Genomic DNA, 23,018 nt, shown 5'->3' on the forward strand with positions numbered 1-23,018 from the left:
ATATGCGGGTGGCATTATCAACAATAAGACCTGATTCAATCAAGAGTTTGTGTTCCAAGCATCAATCGCAAGTTTCACACTAAGTATACATGCATGGTTCACTCTTGTCTATTTGTGTGTATGTCTTGTATCATAGTGTAACACTGTAACTACTTGAATACATTGTGCAACTACTGTAAAACTTGTCACAATTACATATTTGTATTATAATACCATTTTTTGTAATAGCAGGATCAGTGTAAAGAAAATTTTCATATCTATGTATAAGGTGTTGTTACATCGATGCAAAATGTCGAAATGAAAAAAAATATATATAATAAAAAAACAACGGAGATTTTAAATATGTATTTCCTTATAAGGGTGCCGGGAAGTTTTGAAAGGCTTGCCAAGGGTGCCGCAAACTAGAAAAGGTTGGGAACCACTGCTTTATAACTTATAGACTCCAGTTATATAAGAGAGAGAGAGAGAGAGAGAGAGAGAGAGAGAGAGAGAGAGAGAGAGAGAGAGAGAGAGAGAGACGTTGTTACACTTAACTTTTGCCATACAGATTCACATACCACTTAAGCCATCCAGATCACCATCAGTCATTCCCCATCACCACCCTATAGCCTTACGGTCACCCATCACATCATCACATCACCATTTCAGTCTATCACTCACCACACCGTCCATCCGATCACCACCCCTCACCAATTCACTCTTTCATCACCATCATCCCATCACATCATCCCATCACCACCATCACCACGCTCATCCATCCCTCCACAATCTTCTCTCTTGCTTTTATCTTACTTATCTTTCCACTTTTCCAAACAAAGATGGTTGGGATTACATTATTTTATTTATATTTGCCCTTGAATTTGCGACGTTTTCTTTATACATTCATCTATTCATCTATTCATTTGTTTATTTATTTGCTTACTTACTTTTACTATCTTCATTTTTTTTTAGTAATTTGTAATGGAAGTAATCAGGCCTGGAGATTGATATCATTTTTCTATTTGTTTGTTTGTTTGCTTATCTCTTGCAATGGATGAATAGTCGGGAATGAGAGTTCCAAACCGCGAATTGGTCTTCTGAACAAAGCGTGCCCTTTAATTAAAGCGTCTATTTAATAAGTTTTCTTATTCCTGGACTCGGTATCAGACAAGACACTCAATTCTTGGAAGAGAATAATATTGACCAACCTTGATACCTCGACACTTCATATCATACTCAATCCAGAGCCATGTTGCGACATTTCGGCGTATGATCAACCAGTTTGGCCCATACCGAGAAATCTTGTCCCTATCAGTGTGACCGGCATGAACTCCTAAGATAACCTAATCTCTAAGTCCGCGGTGCTTTCAGGAGGTTTATGACACGCAATAAATGTTATGTTGGAGTCTTCAGCATGTGTCGCGCGATGGGATTCCACCTTCAGAACATCGCGAGGGTAGTTATATGAAAGCTCGCAGTTCTACGTGGTCTAGTACTCGTGGCGGTCAAGTGTTGAACGCTACACTCTTGGATCAACGAGGAAAAGGTCATTACTAGTTGGAGGTTAGAAGAGGGATTTGTATTCTGAGGGCATTTGTGAAGGCTCGCAGTTGTAATCTGTTACTCATGCTGGTAGTGTTATGCACTATAATATACACTCTTGGTTCAGCGCAGGAAAGGAGATCATTACGAGGTATAGATGCAGCAGCGGAGGTTTGTATCACAACAGCTGGCAAGACTCGCAGTTATACGTGATCTACTACTGGTGGCGGTAAAGTGCATGTTGAAGGCTTAGAAAGGCTGGGAAAGGAGGACATCAGGTAGATACGGTTGGAGGAGGAGGATAGCATGTGAAGAATGCTTTGTATTGTATACCGACTGCATTGAACACTCTAGTGAAAGTAATTACAGTCTTCAAAGGTGTTTCCAGGATTCTAGTGGTAATGCAACAGCGATTTTGCAATATTAGTGTGGAAAACATCACGAAAATCATATCAAACATATACATGTCCCTTAGAAACAGTCTTAATGAGGTCCAAAAGGATTTCAAAATACGCTCCGTGGTGCTTATTATTATACTGTAGGAGGATACGATTGGCTAAGGTGGATGTGAGTCACTGAGGAAGATGCAAGGAACGGATACAATTAAGATGTGTCTGTAGGAATGTTTGCAACGTGTAGCGCCAAAGTGCTATTGTTCTGTAGTTCTGCAGTTATGCATGAGCAAGAGAAGGAACTATAGTGGAGTGGTATTCCATTTATTTTCTTGGCCGTGATTCTTCTGTACATGAAAGAGCCTCATGTGTATTTCCTGGCGAATTATGTATGTTTCTTATCTAATGGTGCAGTATTTCTAGTTTTAGCATATTAGTTCATGCTGCTTTAAAACTTTCAGCCACAAAGTTATCACACACACACACACACACACACACACACACACACACACACACACACACACACACACACACACACACACACACACACACACACACACACACACACACACACACACACACACACACATGATGAGGAAAGAAGTGACGTCGTGTAACACTTGTGGATGCTAATCTTCACCTGGGCAGCTGCGCATGGAATGTTGTAAATTTATACAAGTATGAGTACACACAGAGAAGTAAGCAGGTACCAGGTGTATCCCAGTGTGTGGTGTATGAGTGAATTCAGTCGCCCACAGATATCGGTTACTGTAAACTGAACTCATATAGAATTGTATAGGGAAACGGCTGGCTGACCGTGGGTGAATGAATGAACAAAACACACACACAATTACACACACACACACACACACACACACACACACACACACACACACACACACACACACACACACACACACACACACACACACACATAGGAAAGACTAAATAGTGAGGTTGTTTACAAAATGCCTCGCCAAATATATGGAAAAGTTTTATTTCTAACAAGAATGGAAAAAAATCAGTGTCTCCACGTGGCATTGTACTTGACGTCACTCAGTTTATAGGGTGAATAATGTTGCTGGGGCTTCACGGATTTAAGAGTTAGTAAATTCAAACTCTATGTTGTAACAGTACTGGGTCTTCGCTTAATTTAAATAATTTTTTTCTCATTCACTGCTGTAATCCTCTACCATTGTCTCACGAATTCTACAATATATGCATCTACCTTCCAAAGCCCTCACTGTGTATAAGACTCTTGCTCGCATCCCTTTTGTGTCCACCCCATCAACGCAGGAGTTAAACTGTAGCTTTACTCTTTCATCCCTTTAATGGTAAACTCTAAAACCCTCTTCCTGCTACACTGTTTCGGATTGCATCAAGATACAATGAGATACTGAACTTTTTGACAGGAGGTATTCTAGTAATCTTTAACTCTTTCTTACATGATCCTTTGGCATAAAAAATAAATAAAAACTAAGTGTTCGTTTAAAAAAAACATAAGATGAACATGAAATGAAATAAAATGTAGTATAACAAACTTGAAAAAAAGTTATCGTTCAAATTAGCAGAAAAACGAGGCGGTATTTCCCTTTCCTTATCACCTCGTGCTAATCAGTGGAAGATCAAGAGGTTCCAGCTGTCGTGTGGCGCAGTTCACGTGGGCGCGGATATGTGCCAGCCACTCCCCACACACCGCCTGTATCGGCTATGAATCACGGCAGTCCACGCTTCCGGACAGTGACTACCACTCCAGCCTAGAGGTAAACCTGATAAGGAGAACGTCCGATGCCTGATTAACTGAGATAGCAAATCTAACCCTTTCACTGGACGTGTCGCGTTGAGAAGCAATGCATTGTTAGCATTATAGACATGTTTGTTAATGCGCCAAATATACATGAAAGAAAATAAAGTCACAATAAATTCATGAAAGAGAAAAAGAAATGTTTAGTCTAACTTTAAGGAAAAGTATTAACACTTGGTAAGAAATACAAATTTTTCTTTGTATGTGTCACGGTAACAAAAATAGCAAGATCCATTTGACAAGTGAAATGTGTGCATCAGAAATACGCGAAAGAAAAAAAAAAATGTTGGTTCTAATTTTCTTAATCTCTCTCTCTCTCTCTCTCTCTCTCTCTCTCTCTCTCTCTCTCTCTCTCTCTCTCTCTCTCTCTCTCTCTCTGCGTATCGCATTGAATAAAAAGTACCATCACAGAGGCAAACTAACGCATGCAAAATTAGCGAAAGAAAAAAAATAAGCATGAGAAAACGTCTCGCCCCTCTCGCATGGAAGTGCTGATGAGAAGGACGCGCTTGGAGGATCTCGTCAGATTATCATTGGGTTAAAAAATCACAATTATTGACACTCTCACTCTAATTGAGAGAGAGAGAGAGAGAGAGAGAGAGAGAGAGAGAGAGAGAGAGAGAGAGAGTATGTGTGTTTGCCTGTTAACTCGAGTGAACACATGACATATGCAGACTTATGACCATTACACAATCAACAGGGGAAAAAAATCAAATAAGATATCAGCACACAAGATAGAACCACAAATCCAAGGTTAACCACTCCCTCCACTCACACTACAACCGGGCAGCCAGCCAAGCAACACACACACTTCACCTTAATGAGAACCGTTTCAATTTCCAGGAAGATTATCTAACAACCAATGACTCGATGGAACCTCAAGTGCTGTGGATAAGAAACGAAAAACCGTATCTTTGGGCGAGACAAATAATACTAGGAATGAAGTGAAGGAGCGGAGGTGAGACGTGGGAGAGTAAGGGATCTGAGTGGCGCGTAAAGCGAAGAGGTGAGCAAAACACCCACCTTGATCAGTGTGTGAAGAGGCAGCGGGAAGAGTTGGTGTTTCTGTCCGTCACTCTCGCTGGAACGTCTCGCAGGGAAGGATGGCGGCAACGGACGAAGAGAAGATGGCAATGGAGTGGCCGGACATCACTGTGGTGGTGTTGTACTTCCTCTTCGTCCTCGCTGTTGGTCTATATGTGAGTACAATTATTTGTATATTCAGTTGACGTTTTGTTGTGGAATGCATGTGCGCGTCGGTATGTGTGTGTGTGTGTGTGTGTGTGTGTGTGTGTGTGTGTGTGTGTGTGTGTGTGTGTGTGTTCGTACATTTCCACTAATCATTTATGTTGTTGCACAGTTAAGTCAGAGCTGTCATTCCTTTCTGTCCAACATTCGCATTATACACACGTTCAGCTGAGAGTCAATCCTAAAGAAAGAAAAAAAAAAAAAAACATGGAGGGGTAGACGATACTGAAATGAATAATGTTACAGTGAAGTATAACCTGCGGATTAATGTGTATTGCTCTCTCTCTCTCTCTCTCTCTCTCTCTCTCTCTCTCTCTCTCTCTCTCTGTAAATGCAACTGCACGCCTTCAGTGTAAATATGTGTTTTTCACCCTCACAGCCAGCCAGCCGTTCTCCTGCGACCATATCAACCAATATTGAACCTAATCATTATTCTTGTCCATATTACTCCGTTCTTACGGCAAAACATTTCAACTTATCTATTATTACCATCCATATCGTCCTTCTGAACACATATTATCAAACTATTAAGAACATCACTGCATACTGAAAGAAGTAGTATTTACTGCTCTACCTTACTAACAGATTGATTGTTGATGTTAGTTGAAGTTTCTCCAATATTTTCATGCCTTGACACAAATGCCGGCTCACGACTAACTATAGCCTTGTGAATGAGCGTGTGTATAGTCAACCACACGCTTTTGACCTGTATGTTGGTGTGCCCCGGCAAGACAAGATCGCCCTTAACATTTCATCAAAGATTCATCATTGTCTCCGTGTTTTAGTGGCTAGTAAGGTCACGGATGTTTTCTTCGCGCTTAACGGGAAGTCATGTCTGGACACGTAGTGTGCTCTCAACAGAATAAACATTTCTCGGGACTCCAAAACACCCTCGAGACACCTGAGTAGTAAACACAATTTCCACGGCTCGTGATCATGTGTTGGTCAGCATTTAAGCCTTTCGTTACTGCAAATTCTTCGCTCATAATCATCCACATACACTTTCTTACTCAGGTTTTCTTTATGCCTAACACCAATAAATCCTTAAATTACGTACTTCATAGCTAGGAAAGGCAATTTTAAGGTTCTATTGTATTTTTACCTGTGGCATGTAAATTATTTTCTTGAACTATTGTGAATATTAAAGAGAGGATGACCACAACAGTAAAAGAGTCTGGTGATGAAGGTGAGAAAACACATCAAACAGAGCAGAGGGTATTACATTGTGCTACCGGAGTGTGACACAGGCGCTCGAGGCAGGAAGTTAAGTGCTGTAGACGTTACATAGCAGGTGGACGCAACGAGGAGGGAGCTAATGCGCCATCGGGAATTCCCTGAACGGACAATTGGAAAACCCTTTCGTAGTGTCTCCAAAGATATGTTAAGATGTGTGTGTGTGTGTGTGTGTGTGTGTGTGTGTGTGTGTGTGTGTGTGTGTGTGTGTGTGTGTGTGTGTGTGTGTGTGTGTGTGTGTGTGTGTGTGTGTGTGTGTGTGTGTGTGTATGTGCAGGTGGTAGATAAGTAAGTAGATAGAAAAAAATACGTAGAGATAAATAAGATTAGATAGTTATATACTCGTAAAAAAAAAAAAAAAAAAACTAAAACAATATATACATTGAATAAATAAACATGCAGAAAAACACATATAGAGATGGATAAACAAATAGCTAGACACACAAACATTCACGAGGTATCAATGCAATTAAAGTATCTTAAAAGAAATAAAACACTTACAAATCACTTCATTTCCACTAAAACACTCCTTCACACACACACACACACACACACACACACACACACACACACACACACACACACACACACACACACACACACACACACACACACACACACACACATCATAAAAATCCCCCAATAATTTTAAGAGCTGCTTGGATTTGTACATTGAGTGAGTTACTTAAACAGAAAATCATCCCAATCACTATAAGACTCATGTTACAATACCGACAGTAGCGACACACGGGTGTTGAAACCTCATCAGTCTTTCCTGTCTACACTATAGGGAAAGCTTAACGTATAGACACATGATAAGTTAAGCAGCATCCGACAAAGGAGTGGAGCATAATCAACAGCCAAAGGAAGCCAGAAACGTGCTTCAAATATCATCCATACATAAACGAAAAAAATAACTAAAAGGAGTAAATTAAAATAAAAGGAGGATAAATGATAATGAAAAAGAAACCACAGAGGCTAAAGCTGAATAGGAAAGAGACAGACAGACAGACAGACAGAGTGTATGTGTGTGTAAAGAAGAAAAGGAACAAAAACAATATTACAATGAGAAAGAAAGAAAAAAATGCAGATGAGAAATGAAAAAAGCCGTGGCATACAGAACCTCAAGATTCCACCAACCTCCACTGTGTACGTAGTTAGAGTACGTACGACAGACACGAAAAGGAACGCTACAAAATTTTCCTAGTGTGACGGAGCTGAGAAGGCGTGCACTGGAATGACGTCACAGAAGAACACACTGTGTACGTAGTTAGAGTACGTACGACAGACACGAAAAGGAACGCTACAAAATTTTCCTAGTGTGACGGAGCTGAGAAGGCGTGCACTGGAATGACGTCACAGAAGAACAAGTCCATGAGGGTGAAGACATAGTAAGAACAGACGAATATAAAGAAATAAGGCAATCTGCATGTGTCAGCTCCTGTATGAAAAGAACAATCCATTTTCAATTTGTTTTCTATGACATACCAAGTTTGATAAATCGTGTGTGTGTGTGTGTGTGTGTGTGTGTGTGTGTGTGTGTGTGTGTGTGTGTGTGTGTGTGTGTGTGTGTGTGTGTGTCTGTGTTCAGTACTCACCTCTGTCCAATTATCATTAGCCTTTGAGTCTGTGGTAGGCGACATCCCTTAACCTGCATCATTCGGATTTCCACAGCTTACCTTCCCCACATTTCTTCACACTCCTTTTTCAACGACCAGCTGGAGAGAAGGATGAGGGATGGGTAGGGAGGTAATTTGAGCGCCAACTACCTCAGCTTGGAGTCGAACTAGAAGAGAGGAGATCAAATGGTTATAACTGAGCGCCTGTGCTTCCACTTTCCTTACTTCCGTTCAGTAGGATAAAGCAGGGTTTACTCAAATGAATAACGATAGCAGTGGAAAAGAAGCTGGAAAAGTACTAAAGTCATGAGCCGGAGAGTCGCCCACACTCATGAACTACACATTGCAATAAGTCAGAGCCACATATATCTTCTCAAATCAGGCATATGAAATTATCAGTATTATTTTTATCAATTATAGAACACCCCAATATAATAATAATATGAAAGCCATAATTATATCACGAAGAATGAGAAGACCCCATCATTAAGAAGAAGGGGAAGAGGAAGATGGTAAAGAACAACAGTTACAACATCAATAACGACAATAATATCGTCATCACCTCTATCAAAATCACCACCACAACACAAAGCATCTCAAAATGGGACAGCAATCCACTTCAGGGTTCATAAGGGACACACACACACTCGTACCTGACTATCATGGCGACGCTTAGATATTCAGAGCGATAAGGCAATGGCCACTTGTCGCCTCCACTCAGAAGGGACACAGCAAGCGATATCACGACGCACCAGATAGCTCAGTAAAACCAAAAATGAATCAGTGCTTGATATTTGGGTTAATTTTCGAGTGTTGGGTTAAATTGTCACGATAAGTATGTTTTTATTAATCCCTCTTTATTTTATCCTCAGTTTTCACACACAAAGGGAAGAAAAAAAAGCTATACAGACTGAAATACAAGAATAAATATGATATCTACTATAAACTAATGGCATTCATAAAAAGTTTCTTATTAACATTATCTTTGATCTGAATAGTGTTGTTTTCTTCTTTATATCACACTCTTTTTTCAATGTTTTCTCTTGATTTCACAAACAGAACGTGAGGGGTCATGAACGAGAACATTATTAACTCCTCCAGTACTGTGACGCATTTTTACCTTGAGTTTTGTGTATGATTAGACGATTTTATGTACATTAGGAAGAGTCTATGGAGGACAGAAGATTAATGGCTACAGTCTTCACTATTTAATTCCCTCATGTGAGTTTCTTAAGCTGTATAAAATCACCAAATACTAAGCAGAATGAATATGGAAATGCGTCATGGTATTGAAGGGGTTAACATTCTCACCATACTCTTCTTTTTTTTTATAAATATAGTGGAAAAAAATAATAAAACGACCATTTTGTTGAAACTTCTCTTCACACCATACCCTCTACTAAACGTTTTCTCTCCATGGCATAACAGGATGTGAAAAAAAAAAAAAATCATGAACGAGCAACAATTTTTTCCCAATACACTCATCACTAAATACGTTATCCTCTGATTACATAAACAAAAACGTCACAGAGCCACACCACACTCTGCTCTAGAAATATTCCCCCTCTTTTTGTACATAGCAAGAACGCCAGAGAATCATCATGCAGCGTTTACTAAAAATGACACTACAGCTTTCCTTTAACTCCTTTAGTACCATGACGTGTTTTCATATTCATTCTGCTTAACATCTGGTGATTTTATACAACTTCAGAAACTTATGCGGGGATTAAAAAGTGAAGACTGTGGCTATTAATCTTCTGACCTCCATAGACCTTTCCTAATTCAAGTAAAATCGTTTAATCATACCCAAAACTCATGGTAAAAAAACCGTCCCAGTACTGAAGGACGCTGCTTTCCTCTGATGGGTACATAGAGCGTCACAGAGTCATGAAGGAGTGCTAATCTTCTGTATCTCTCTCTCTCCCTCAGTCGTCATGGCGGTCCAAGAGAGGCACAATGTCTGGGTACTTCCTCGCCTCCCGCAACATGCACTTCATCCCGGTGAGTGTGTATGTGTGTGTGTGTGTGTGTCATCCTTCCGTCACATAATTTTCCTCCTCCTCTTCCTCAAATCATCCTTTCTTATTTGTACAGTTGCTTTGTTCTTCTCGTATCATTCTCCCTATATCCTCCTACTCTTCTTCCTCGTCTTCTTTCTCGTGTCATCCCGCCTTACATCCTCTTCCTCCTCCTCCTCATATGATCCCTCACACATCCTCCTCTTCTATCGCTTCTTTGTGTCATATCCCATCATCTCTTCCTCCTCCTACTTCTCTTACTCGTCATATCAACACCCTCATCTCCTCTTCTTCCTCGTGTCACCTCTCTTCTCATTTCCTCCTCCTTGTCAACAGGTGGGCGCTTCCCTCTTCGCCAGCAACATCGGTTCCGGTCACTTTATTGGCTTGGCAGGGTCCGGGGCAGCGTCCGGCATTGGCATCGGTGCTTTTGAACTCAACGTAAGGAAATGTATCTATCGTTGACGTGTGTGTGTGTCTGCCTGATGTTTGGGAGTGAGGACGTGAGTAAATGAGCGAGGAAGTAACTATAATGAATGAATGAAGGGTGAATGAGTGACTTGATGAAAAAATGAATGGGTTAGGGAATAACTTGGTGAGTGAATGAATGGATGGATGAATGGGTGAATGATTTGATGAATAGATGAATGAATGAGTGACTTAATAAGTGAATGAGTGAATAAATGAGTGATATAACTGACTTTATTTTGTGTTTCACGTCACTGCTGTAGCCACGATTTTTTTTTTCCTTTTATAGTCTTCAAGGGGGAACCAAAACCACCTTTAGAGGCCGAAAAATGGGGCTTTTTCTTTTTTATCAAGCATAATAGTAACTTACATTATCTTAGTTTAATCTTCATATTCCAAGTTCATTTTCTATCAGTGCTCAGTTATCATTTCTTCTTTATTCATTTATCTATTTTTTGGGTGTGTCTCTCTGGCGCAGGCGATCTTCGTGCTGATGATCCTCGGATGGCTGTTCGTGCCCGTGTACATGGCCTCGGGCGTGTACACTATGCCGGAATACCTGAGGGAGAGGTTCGGGGGCCAGCGCATCAGGGTCTACCTCTCCTGCCTCGCCCTCCTCCTCTCCATCTTCACCAAAATATCCGTAAGGTTCCTCTCTTGGTCAGGAGTGTTTGGAGGAGACTCGGTAACGTGGCTGGAGTAGATTTAAACTCAGTAGACTCAGCAGTATTGGTGGAGATTCAATGCTTAGGTCTTTATTTAGTGTCGAGCCAGCAGGAAGCTTTAACCCCTTCAATACTGAGACACATTTTTAGCATGTTTTTTGGGTATGATTAGATTATTTTATTTGCATTAGGAAGGGTCTATGAAGGTCAAAAGAATAATGGCCAGAGTCCTCGTTATTTTAATCCTTACTTAAGTTTCTGAAGCTGTATAAAATCACCAAATAGTAACCACAATGAATATGAAAACGCAGCATGGTACTGACAGAAGATTAGATCATTTTCAAGGATAAGTGTTAAAGGCTAATAACGTTTTATACAGGGAATGTCACGGTTAGGCCTACTGGTTTCTTGCCGCTTCCGTTGTTTTTTTTTTTTTTTTCAAGACTTTCCAAAAGATTATGTAACTTCTATGGAGAGAGACTGAAGACTGATATGGGCAAGAACGTTTTCGTACAGGATGTCACGGTTAGGCCTACTGGTTTCTTGCAGCTTCCGTTATTTCCTCATGTAGGTATAGGGATATTTCATTCAGGGATTTCTACGTATAGGCCTGATAGTTTCTTGCAGCTTCCCTTATTTTCTTATGTCCTTATACGGTTAGGAAGATTCTCCACAATCCATTTCACCTTTAGTACTACTGGCTTCTTGTATCTTAATTTTGTTTCTTCATGTTCTTATGTTCCACAGGCCGATCTCTTTGCCGGGGCGCTGTTCATCCAACAGGCGCTTGGCAAGAACACAGACGAGTGGCTCTACATCAGCATCATCATCCTGCTCGCCATCGCCGCAGTGTTCACCATCACCGGAGGACTCACGGCTGTCATCTGGACTGACTTCGTGCAAACCATCCTTATGCTCTTCGGCGCTCTCACACTTATGGGCATTGGTAAGTACTCCTGTGTGTGTGTGTGTGTGTGTGTGTGTGTGTGTGTGTGTGTGTAAGGCCGTGATCAATGTGTGTCTTGTTACTGTAGTTGTCCCTTATGTACATTAGGTCATTACCTCTTACATTTGTGTCTCTCATCAACACTAACTACGCTAACAGTGCGTCTAATCTAATGCCATGGACCAGATTCTGAAACGCTACTCCACCGCACCTCCACTACTTTGTAAAGGCTCTTGTTGAAGCTACACGGGTTTTTAAAGATTTTAACTGTTCTAATGACAAAATCAAAAAGATATGTACTATTAAAAGAAACAATTGTCTTGATAAACCTGCTCATCACCTCTATGGTTCTTGAAAATAGTGGTGGAGGGTGAGAGAGCAAAGCGTTTCTTATTACAGAGTGAGTGTCGTGTGCCGTACTTGTGTTGATGTTCACTAACACCACTAACTAACCCCCCTAAAGCGTTCTACGAAGTGGGAGGATACGAAGGCATGGTGGAAAATTACTTCACTGCGATTCCCAACGTGACTCGATACTCCAGCGACAATAAAACTAACTGCGGGGAGCCTCCGGGATACGCCATGCACTTCTTCAGGTCAGCGGTGCCCGGAGAGTCTGACCTGCCCTGGCCCGGCATGATCTTCGGCATCACGGTCTCCGCTATCTGGTACTGGTGCACTGATCAGGTGAGTGTGTGCGGGTGGGTCTTCTTCGTCTTCTTTGTCTCACTGACGGTATGATTTTCCCGGGGATAAAGTTGTATTATTGGTATGCTTGTGTTGCTTGTGTTGTGAGTGTTTTTGCTGTTACTGTTATTATTGTTGTTTTTTTCCAGCCTATTGTCAAAAGCGTAGTGGATTTATGTTTTTTTTTTTTTTTCGTTTTTTTTTTTTTTATCAAAGCTTGCTATTTTTTCCTTTGTCTTCTGGAAATGTGGTGGATCTCCGTACGCATTCCGCTTTTTATATGGCACGTTCTTTTCTTTTATTTTTTTTCCCGTCCTTTATAACTGTGGTGGAAGTTTTCTATTCTTCATGTTATGGCATGTTTTTTTTCATCCTCGGTCTTCTAAAATGTGGTGGAAGTCTACTGTTCTTCATATCATAATTTGTTTTCCTTTATCATTGTCCTTAAAATTGTGGTGAATCTGTTTTACAGTTCTGCCCAACAAAACATGTCTGTCTTTCTTTTAGCGATCGCTAAGGTGGGTGGCTACAATGAACTAGTGACGCGCTACATGCAAGCGGCGCCTTCTGTTGCTTATTACGGCGTTAACAACGAGACGTGTCCAGGCGTGTACCCTCCGCCATACGCCATGAACTTGCTTCGGCCGATAGACGGCTCGGACTTGCCGTGGACTGGGGTGGTGTTCGGATTAACCATGAGCGGCGTGTGGTACTGGTGCACTGACCAGGTACTTTAGGGGATACGCGGCAGACACGCACCTGCTGAGATCTGGACTCGATTAATACTAGATTTAGCATTTCAAGACTAACATCATTGGCATGATACTAAATTTTGGTACTCATCAAATCCCGACATGAAAATAAAAAAAAAATTACTAAAAATTCCCTTCGTATTTGTACATAGAATGAGGAGAGTAACAATGATGATCACTGTCATACATCAGTGACAAACGTACCACACCTCTGCACCAGTCTGTACATAGAATACCTAATGCACCGATGACTGCTGTAAACACAAACATCCTGCATTAAACCCGCAGGTTCGAGCTGTATTTGTGTACAAAGGAAACGTTTTGAACAGCATAAAGTATTGACACACAAGCTGCCCAACTCTCATCTCATCTAGCTTTAGCATCACTGCAGCAGACGTCACCTCACCAACAGCTGCAATGTTTTGCTACTCGCTAATAACGCTACACATGCCGCTACCTCTAAGAAGGGTGACTTGTATATACTCGTAATTACAGAACAATGACGTAAGTACAGTACATCACAATCTCACAATGATAAGTAAACATCGTTAATACACTGGAGTGACGTGAATCCAAATTTACATTTTGTACAAATATAAAAGATTCACTGTCCATCATTGTCTTCTCTTTACTTTTAGACTACATGTGATAATTATGCACTTGTGATGTGGCGCATGTAAAGTATGTATCTGCTTTCACTCTCCTGGTGGCTCATGCATGCTTAATCGGTACGAAATTCCCTCTCACTGTATTCTAATGATCCCTTCCTCCTCTAAACTAATTTTTGTTAGTTTTTACCATATATATTAAAGTAATTCTCTCACCTCTATTTTCATTATCTATTCGTCATGCCCCCCCACTCTCTCTCTCTCTCTCTCTCTCTCTCTCTCTCTCTCTCTCTCTCTCTCTCTCTCTCTCTCTCTCTCACGTGCATGGTTGTGTGTTGCAGGTCATCGTGCAGCGAACACTGTCCAGCAAGAACATGTCCCACGCCAAGGCCGGTTGTCTCCTGGCTGGCGTGCTGAAGTTCCTGCCTCTGTTCATGCTGGTGTTCCCCGGCATGGCGTCACGCATCCTCTACACGGACAAGGTGGCCTGCGTGGATCCCGATTTGTGCTACAAGTACTGCAACAACAAAGCAGGCTGCACCAACATTGCCTACGTCCAGCTCGTCCTGCACCTCCTCCCGACAGGTTAGCATGAAAATAAAGCAAAAGAAAATGATATACGTGGATGAATAGATAAAAGAATAGATAAACAGATGAATATACACATAGATAGATCATTCTTTTTTATGTAAGAACTCTTCTCCAACAGGTTGACGTTAAAAAAGAATAGAAGTAAAATCAGAAAAAAAATTGTAAAAGAATAGATAAACGAATGAGTAAATAGATAGATAGATAATTGATTTTCTTTTCTGTGTTGGAGGAATATTGGTCAAGGGAAACAAAAGAATGAAAAAAAGTATGAAAAAATATAGTGATAAGAGGAGGAGGAGGAGGAGGAGGAGGAGAAGAAGAAGAGGAGAAAGAGAAAAAAATAAGAAAAAAAATAGGATAAAGAAGAAAGAGAGAGAGAGAGAGAGAGAGAGAGAGAGAGAGAGAGAGAGAGAGAGAGAGAGAGACAGACAGACAGACAGACAGACAGACAGAGAAAAATGAAACTTAACACCCAACTAACAAAACGTAACACCATCCTTACCTCCCTCCTCCTCTCCTCCCCCTACAACACCAACAGGCCTCTCTGGAATGATGTTGGCGGTGATGTTGGCTGCTCTCATGTCCTCGCTCACCTCCATCTTCAACTCCTCCTCCACCATCTTCTCCATCGACATCTGGACGAGGATCCACAAGAAGGCGAGTGACGTGGAGCTACTCATTGTGGGGCGCGGCTTTGTCCTCATCATGGTTGTCATCTCCGTGCTCTGGATCCCCGTCATTCAGTGAGTAGCAGTGAGATGTAGTAGTAGTAGTAGTAGTAGTAGTAGTAGTAGTAGTAGTAGTAGTAGTAGTAGTGGTTATGGTTGTGGTGGTAGTTGTTGTATTAGTAATAGTAGTAGTGGTGGTTATGGTGATGGTGGTGGTGGTAGTTGTATCAGTAGTAGTAGTGATGGTAGTGGTAGTAGTAGTAGTAGTAGTAGTAGTTGTAGTAGTAGTAGTAGTAGTAGTAGTAGTAGTAGTAGTAGTGGTGGTGGTGGTGGTAGTGGCAGTTGCATTATTATCATTATTATTATTATTATTATTATTATTATTATTATTATTATTATTATTATTATTATTATTATCATTATTATTGTTATTATCATTATTATTATTATCATTATTATTATTATTATTATTATTATTATTAGTAGTAGTAGTAGTGGTAGTGGTAGTGGTGGTGATGGTGATGGTGGTGGTGTTGGTGGTGATGGTGGTGGTACTGAAGGTGGTAGTGGTGGTGATAATGTAGAAGTAGTAGTAGTTGAAGTGATACAGGTTTTTAATGGACAAAGTTATTATCCTAGCGACAAATTAACAAAATTTCTACATTATAACAGGAGAAACACTCTTGAAAACTCGGCTAAAAAATTATGTGATCTATTAAATTATTTGGTGTTGAGAGAGAGAGAGAGAGAGAGAGAGAGAGAGAGAGAGAGAGAGAGAGAGAGAGAGAGAGAGAGAGCAAAATTATTCTGAACTATAACTATTGACTCCTTGAGCACCTTAACATTCACTCTTTTTTTCTCCCGATTTCAGGAGCTCCGCCAGTGGCCAGCTGTTTGTGTACATTCAGAGCATCACCTCCTACTTGTCCCCGCCCATCTGTGCCATCTACCTGCTGGCTATCTTCTGGCCGCGCACCACAGAGCCGGTAAGGGCCATATTCTTTAAACACTTCTGACCGCATCTCGACTGCTTCAAAAGTCTCTAGTTGTAGTCACAAGGGGTTTTACAAGTTTTTATGGCTCTAGTGACATATTAACGAAATTTCTACATTATTAATATGAAAAACGCTATTGGGAATCGATTAAGGATCTTTGTTGTTTTGAAAGTAGTCGTGGAGAGAGAGAGAGAGAGAGAGAGAGAGAGAGAGAGAGAGAGAGAGAGAGAGAGAGAGAGAGAGAGAGAGAGAGCACTGTGTTTCTGAATACGGACATAAAATCATCCGTGGGAGTATTGCGTCTATAATTGCATACACATAAACATTGTGCAATTCTGTGACAAGAAGTAGTGTTATCTCAGCTCAGTGGGCGGAGGAGCAGAGGAGCGTTTACGTGAAATTAAATGAGTGTTGTGCCGCAGGGAGCCTTCTGGGGCCTCATCGTGGGGCTGATCATCGGCATCATCAGATTCATCATGGAGTTTGCTTTCACAATCCCTGTCTGTGGAGGTGAGTTGCCCTACATCGCTTACCGCTTAGTATGTGTAAGCGTATTGTTGCCAAGGCAGTCTAAAAAATAATGAATAAACAAATGAATAACAATAGATAAAATAAATTAATGAATAAATCAGTAGAATAAAAAGAATAGATAACTCAATACATAAAAGATGATAGGTAAAATAAATAAATAAACAGCCACTCGTTCAGGAATCAGCATTGCCATGAAGTATGTTAATTAATAGTGTCACGTAGTAGTAGTAGTAATAGTAGTAGTAGTAGTAGTAGTAGTAGTAGTAGTAGCAGTAGTAGCAGTAGCAGTAGTAGTAGTAGTAGTAGTAGTAGTAGTAGTAGTAGTAGTAGTAGTAGTAGTAGTAACAGTAGTAACAGTAGTCGTAGTAGTAGTAGTAGTGGTAGTAGTAGTAGTAGTAGTAGTAGTAGTAGTAGTAGTAGTAGTAGTAGTAGTAGTAGAAGAGAAACGTTGAGGACATTGTGCAGACTGCTACAGTTGCCTGGTACAACTGCTACAGCCTAGTTAATGATGAATTTTAAAATGATGAATGAATGAGTGAGTCTTGACTGCTCACTTTACCTAAAAACAGTCAATCTTAGACTAGGCAGGCGGAAGAGCAGACGTGAGCGCTTCCCTCTCAGTTTGAAAATACTCTTACAAGGAACCTGAGATTACGCTGTGTGCACAAGAGATCCTGAGCAACACTCGCAGCTTGACCACCTTATGTTTTCCCGCCAGAGCCTGCCTCAGATGATAAGCGGCCTGAGTGGATCAAGATAATCGTGGGCAACGTGCATTACCTTCACTTCGGGTGCATCCTGCTGCTACTGACCATGGTGGTGTCGGTGGGCGTGTCGCTTATTACCGAGCCTATCCCTGAGAAGTGTGTGAGTATTTCCTTTTTTCCTCCCTTACATACTCAAGCAATCTTCTGACTGGTGACTCTTCCAGCAGGACAGTGATCCCAGCTTCTTATATCTCAGCTAAATGGAGAGCAGTTTGTAATATTGCTCAAAAACTATAAGAGATGACGCTCCTTCGTACCTTACTCCATCCATCATGTCTCAATTAGTATCTCATCCTTTTGACATTTCTTTAGGGACTGACAACTCAATAAGCCTTTTCCTCTCTTTTGTTATCCTTGGCCAGTGGCTCCTTTCACTGCCACTTGTCCTCTTTACAGTTGCATAGACTCACCTTCTGGAGCCGCAACAGCCAGGAGGTCCGCATGTCCGTTCGCGAGTGGAGAAACGAGCAGCGTCCTGATGAAATCAAACACATATCGGGCACTGATGTGAGCAGCGTATCCACAAGAAGAACGCAAGGTAAGGGCGTCCGTTGCGGTGTTTTTTTCATGTAACTACACAACATTCGTGTTGAAATATACTGTAATGCACAAAATGAAAGTGAAATCATTCTGGCAACACCTGAGAATCCTGTTTTCCTGACAAATGAGGACGCTTATCCATCATGTATGTATTCACGTTACGCAAGCAAACATGAACAGAAAAATGAAGTTAATGAAAAGCATTTTCAGTACGTATAGCTTCATTCAGCAAATTTTTTGTTTAAAATCATTTGCCATCAGACCAAGATTTTCGGCCATTATATAAGATAACGAGAGAGAGGGAAAAAAGTAAATAAATAGATAAAATAAATAAATAAATAAATAAATAAATAAATAAATAAATAAATAAATAATATATATATATATATATATATATATATATATATATATATATATATATATATATATATATATATATATATATATATATATATATATATATATATATATATATATATATATGAAAACACAGAATTCCCAAGATGGCAATGGTAAGTTAATTGTTTTGTAGGTGAGTAAAATCATTCCTCTTGCCATTTAGCTTTTCGTCCAAGCAATTGTTTTATCCTCAGATCTGCCACAGTGGCGACGCATGCTTAACCTGGTGTGCGGCGTGAGCTCAGCGGCTGAGACGCCTGTGGAAAACCCAGACGACAAACTATCGCCAGAGGAGAAGGCCAAAAGAGCGGCCGAATTCCTCGAGGAGAAGGCGCCGTGGAAAAAGTAAGTGAAGAAAAACATAAATTCCAGAGAATATACTCTTGATATATTTAGAATCCCATTTTTTTTTTTCTTTTTATAAAAACGGTATGATAAGGCAGGCAGCTGTTATTTGGCATATCTTCCGTTAACCACTACGCATTCTGAGACATCTTTTCTTGTCCTGCAGCCGCATCCAAATCTTGTACTGGCTAGAAATTACAAAATATATTCTGTTTTATCCCTTTCATTCCTGTAGTGACTAGTGAAATTTCATACATTTTTTTTTTCCCCCTATCCATTCAGTCAATACTTGCATATCGCGGTGAAATGATTGATTAATGAGTCTAACCGCCCTTCCCCCGCTCTCTCCCGCAGCGTGGTGAGCGGCTCAGCGGTCCTTGTTATGTGTCTGGCGGCCTTCATGTGGGGCTTCTACGCGTAACTGTTCCTGTTTGTTCCCACAGCACCTGCACAGTATTCATGATACCATTAACACGCAAGACACTCGTTCCTCCAGATAGGAACCAAACGTGTCATGTCATTTACGGATTGGATCATATTGATAGATTTCATTCCTGGATGTTGAATGTATCTTGTTCATATTTTTGTATCATAATATAGTTACTTGATTCTGATTATCATTTAGTTAGTTATTGCGGATGTAATACTATTGTTTACTACTAATAGTGGAATATGTGTCTATGTGTTCATATGTTTGTACAAATAAGTTACATGATGTTATTAGAGAAGGTACAAGATTACCATGACCAAGCTTTTCTTGTTCATAACCTTCTAATGGTGCGTTTTGTGTCATCTGAGAACACTCCTAGCGATTCACTTATTTTTTATTTATTTATTTATTTTTTTTTTTTGAGAGAGAGAGAGAGAGAGAGAGAGAGAGAGAGAGAGAGAGAGAGAGAGAGAGAGAATTCTTTCACACACGCAGAAAAAATTATAATATATATATATATATATATATATATATATATATATATATATATATATATATATATATATATATATTTAAAGGATTGGAAGAAAATGGTTGTCAAATATGTGCATTGAGTATTTGATGACTGGAATAAACTCAGCGGTCAGTAAAGTAGTATCAATATTAGTGGTTGTGGTAGTTCTTCAGTAAATATCAATAATTACTCCTTTGTCTATAGATAAATGTTATCTATAAGCAATACTCATACTTTACTGCACACTTATATAAATCTTACATGGCTAAGCCCTTTAGAGTAACACATATATCAAGCCTTACCTTTGTATCCAGAAGTCACTTGCACTCACTGGACAGTCAGCATCACAGTGTCCCTGGAACATACATACAACAATCTAACTAACTGCTCACTAACAGTTGCACCAATACTGCAACTATCCCAGCCTCCATTGCCATCATCATCTGCACTTCCTTTGTGTCATCAAAGCCTCAATGAACTCTATGAATTTCATAGTAACAGATGCATTGCCACTCTTGAAACATCAGCTCTCACATTAATTTAATCCTGTAACCTTCCCATCCTTCATTACCTTCTCTATCTGCACTTCCTTATTTACCAGTGACTTACTTAACTCTCTGAACTCTGAAACCAAATGAAAGCAAGAACAGATGTGATCATTTATTGTGTGTATAGAACAAAGTAAAATTATACTGTCCACATAAACTGTTAGCAGTGAACATGATGAGACACGATTAACATGTTTACCTATACAGCAAAGCAACTTATCTATTCATTTTGGTGATAAAATTACCTAAAATAAGTTACTAAAATACTTATAATTTGCACTGCTGCCACACATAATAGTTGTTTATAATGTACAATACTGTTAACCTGTCCTCATGCATCAGATTGTTTGTTACCTGCTCTGTTTGAGACAACAATGTTTCACTTACGCTGGCATCAACAATGGGATAAATTATAAGATCTGGCTCTGCCAAGTCATCCCTGAATCACTGCCAGAAGTAGGTTACGTATTCTGAAGCCTATTAATCATATATCATACAGTTCAGGAAATTCCTAACATGTGCAATTCTATTCTTGAGTTAACAGACTTTGAAGGGCTTTACAGTCTGGTCATCCACTCTATACAGCCACTCACAAGGGGAACTTAAGGTAAAATCTGGTCAAGAACCCAATACATAACAAGAATTTGAGGAACTATAAAATGTCAACTCTTAATTAGAATGAAGAACAATGACTAGATCAGGAAACCAAAGCACAGAGAGAGAGAGAGAGAGAGAGAGAGAGAGAGAGAGAGAGAGAGAGAGAGAGAGAGAGAGAGAGAGAGAGAGAGAGAGAGAGAGAGAGAGAGAGAGAGAGAGAGAGAGAGAGAGAGAGAGAGAGAGAGAGAGAGAGAGAGAGAGAGAGAGAGAAATCCAAAAGGTATACGTACTCTAATGTTTGGCATTTTGCTCGTATGTATTAAATATGTAATTAATACAATTTTGAAACTGTATTCAAACTAAATACTAAATAAGTATAGTGTGTGTGTGTGTGTGTGTGTGTCAAAGAATCCTCTATCCGAACAGCATGGTATTTGTATCTATGGTGCCAAATAGTTTACAATTATGAAACATAACAAGCCTTCCTCTCTTAGCTTAATTACTGCATTGTGACTCAATATAAAGGTAATCCTGTTACTCATTGAGAAAATCTGATGTGATCAGAATGGCAACATCAGAAAAAAAATATAATCACATCTGGAATGTTCCCACACCCATAAACAAGTGTCACATAAGTCACAAGTTTGGTATTCAGCTGCACCATGGACATCTTATCTTTTCTATGTATGGGTGTACACCAACATAATTATATTGGCTGATAAGACTTGAAGGTCACTGCAATTTGCCTGTGATGGGAAGCAACTGAAAGAAAATACCTCAATAAGTAACATTTCTAAACACCAACAAGACCAAGACCAGCTTATATGGATGAATCACTGATATGGCAAATTTCTTTCTTTTTCTGAGGAAGAAGCTTTATGACTTCCACCACTGATCAAAGAGGACTTGATTAAACAAGTCAAATGAAAAAATCATCCCTAAATCAGTATTTCACACATCTTTTGTATGAAAATATTAAAAAATGTATAAAAATATAATTTCAGGGGACATTCCAAAAGTTTCAATACACATCTGATTTTTTTTTTTAAAGAAGGCTCTTCACATTTCTGTGAAGAAAATAACCATCACATCATAATTGAATGCAGTGACAGAAGAATGTTGACAAATAGTCACATTCTACAATGCTGAGGACTGCATGCAGATACACATCAGGCTCGTTAAAGTATCTGGAATGTTCGGATAAAGGAAAATTAAATATGCAATGTATATAAAAAATGGCAATGACAACCTCACAAATAAAGAAGTTGCAGGTGTCATAAAGGAAAAGTTTCTACGTAAGTAATAAAAACAAATGTCAATCTAAAGATAAAATTTCCAAGTGAGTGGAAGATGCATGGAATCATTAATGTCTGATACTTTGTTAAGACTACCAATACTATAAACCATCCACATTTTCTTCAAGGGTACTCCAACATTTAAGTATATAAACAGGATTCAAATGGATAAATGCCTAAGAGTGCATTCACAGAGAATTTCTAACAACGATTCATCAATGTGTTCACCTGCAAATTTTTTTTATATATTATGACAATGAAAACACAACACCAGCAATGTCATCACCTTGTATCATTCAAAGAAAACTGCAAAGAGCTCAACAGTTTGTCTGTAGCCTTATTATCCCAAACACTGATGTATCATTGTGACCTACACCTCTCTCTTTGCTCCCTCCATAAATGCCATGAATTACGACTGCCATCTAATGCCTTGACACCATCTGTTCCTCATTTTTCCACTTCTGATGTCAAACTGATGAGGATATTAATGTGGACTTTTTGATTTAGTAGAAAAAATATAACAAATAAAAAAATAAAAAAATAAAGTATATCTCTAATTTCCAAGGATTAATGGAAGCCAATACACAGAAGAAAATAGATAACTCAGGAGAGTAAATATGGATACAGTAAACCACATTACAATCTATCATGACATGGCATAGTATAAAATAAAGCTAATTTGAAAGTCATGTTATATGGATTGCTGCCCTCCTATCCTTACAATTGTATCCATATGAAACTGTACCCATACAAAATTAAATTAACAAGTATTTGCAATACACTGAAGCAACTTAAGATTTGTCTGACTTACTAAAGTGGATTGCATGAATATTTCCC

At 39.6% G+C, this 23,018-nt stretch overlaps 1 protein-coding gene across 4 annotated transcripts; it reads left to right on the forward strand.

The window, feature by feature from the left end:
* Nucleotides 1-1,390: 1,390 nt before the first annotated feature.
* Nucleotides 1,391-19,543, forward strand: LOC123514545 (sodium/glucose cotransporter 4-like). Of its 4 annotated transcripts, none has more exons than XM_045272470.1 (15): nucleotides 1,391-1,525; nucleotides 4,561-4,916; nucleotides 9,747-9,818; nucleotides 10,172-10,276; nucleotides 10,782-10,946; nucleotides 11,716-11,914; nucleotides 12,378-12,601; nucleotides 14,303-14,546; nucleotides 15,091-15,295; nucleotides 16,092-16,206; nucleotides 16,638-16,725; nucleotides 17,465-17,613; nucleotides 17,910-18,051; nucleotides 18,647-18,797; nucleotides 19,152-19,543. In XM_045272470.1, the coding sequence occupies exons 2-15, from the start codon at nucleotides 4,821-4,823 to the stop codon at nucleotides 19,216-19,218; spliced, it is 2,022 nt and encodes a 673-aa protein (XP_045128405.1). In that variant the 5' UTR covers nucleotides 1,391-1,525; nucleotides 4,561-4,820; the 3' UTR covers nucleotides 19,219-19,543. The 4 variants fall into 4 exon arrangements, with proteins under 4 accessions (XP_045128405.1, XP_045128406.1, XP_045128407.1 ...); XM_045272471.1 differs by having other exon boundaries at nucleotides 1,414-1,542; XM_045272472.1 differs by lacking the exon at nucleotides 1,391-1,525 and adding an exon at nucleotides 3,539-3,676.
* Nucleotides 19,544-23,018: the final 3,475 nt, after the last annotated feature.

This window comes from Portunus trituberculatus, chromosome 38 (assembly GCF_017591435.1).
Source record: "Portunus trituberculatus isolate SZX2019 chromosome 38, ASM1759143v1, whole genome shotgun sequence".
In the NCBI taxonomy this organism is placed as follows: domain Eukaryota; kingdom Metazoa; phylum Arthropoda; class Malacostraca; order Decapoda; family Portunidae; genus Portunus; species Portunus trituberculatus.

Bases quoted from the DNA above. Each gene is read 5' to 3' on its own strand.
- LOC123514545 (XM_045272470.1), top strand. From the start codon at position 4,821: ATGGCGGCAACGGACGAAGAGAAGATGGCAATGGAGTGGCCGGACATC. The intron at 9,819-10,171 runs GTGAGTGTGTAT...CCTTGTCAACAG, and splicing joins GCAACATGCACTTCATCCCG to GTGGGCGCTTCCCTCTTCGC. The intron at 18,052-18,646 runs GTAAGGGCGTCC...TTTTATCCTCAG, and splicing joins ATCCACAAGAAGAACGCAAG to ATCTGCCACAGTGGCGACGC.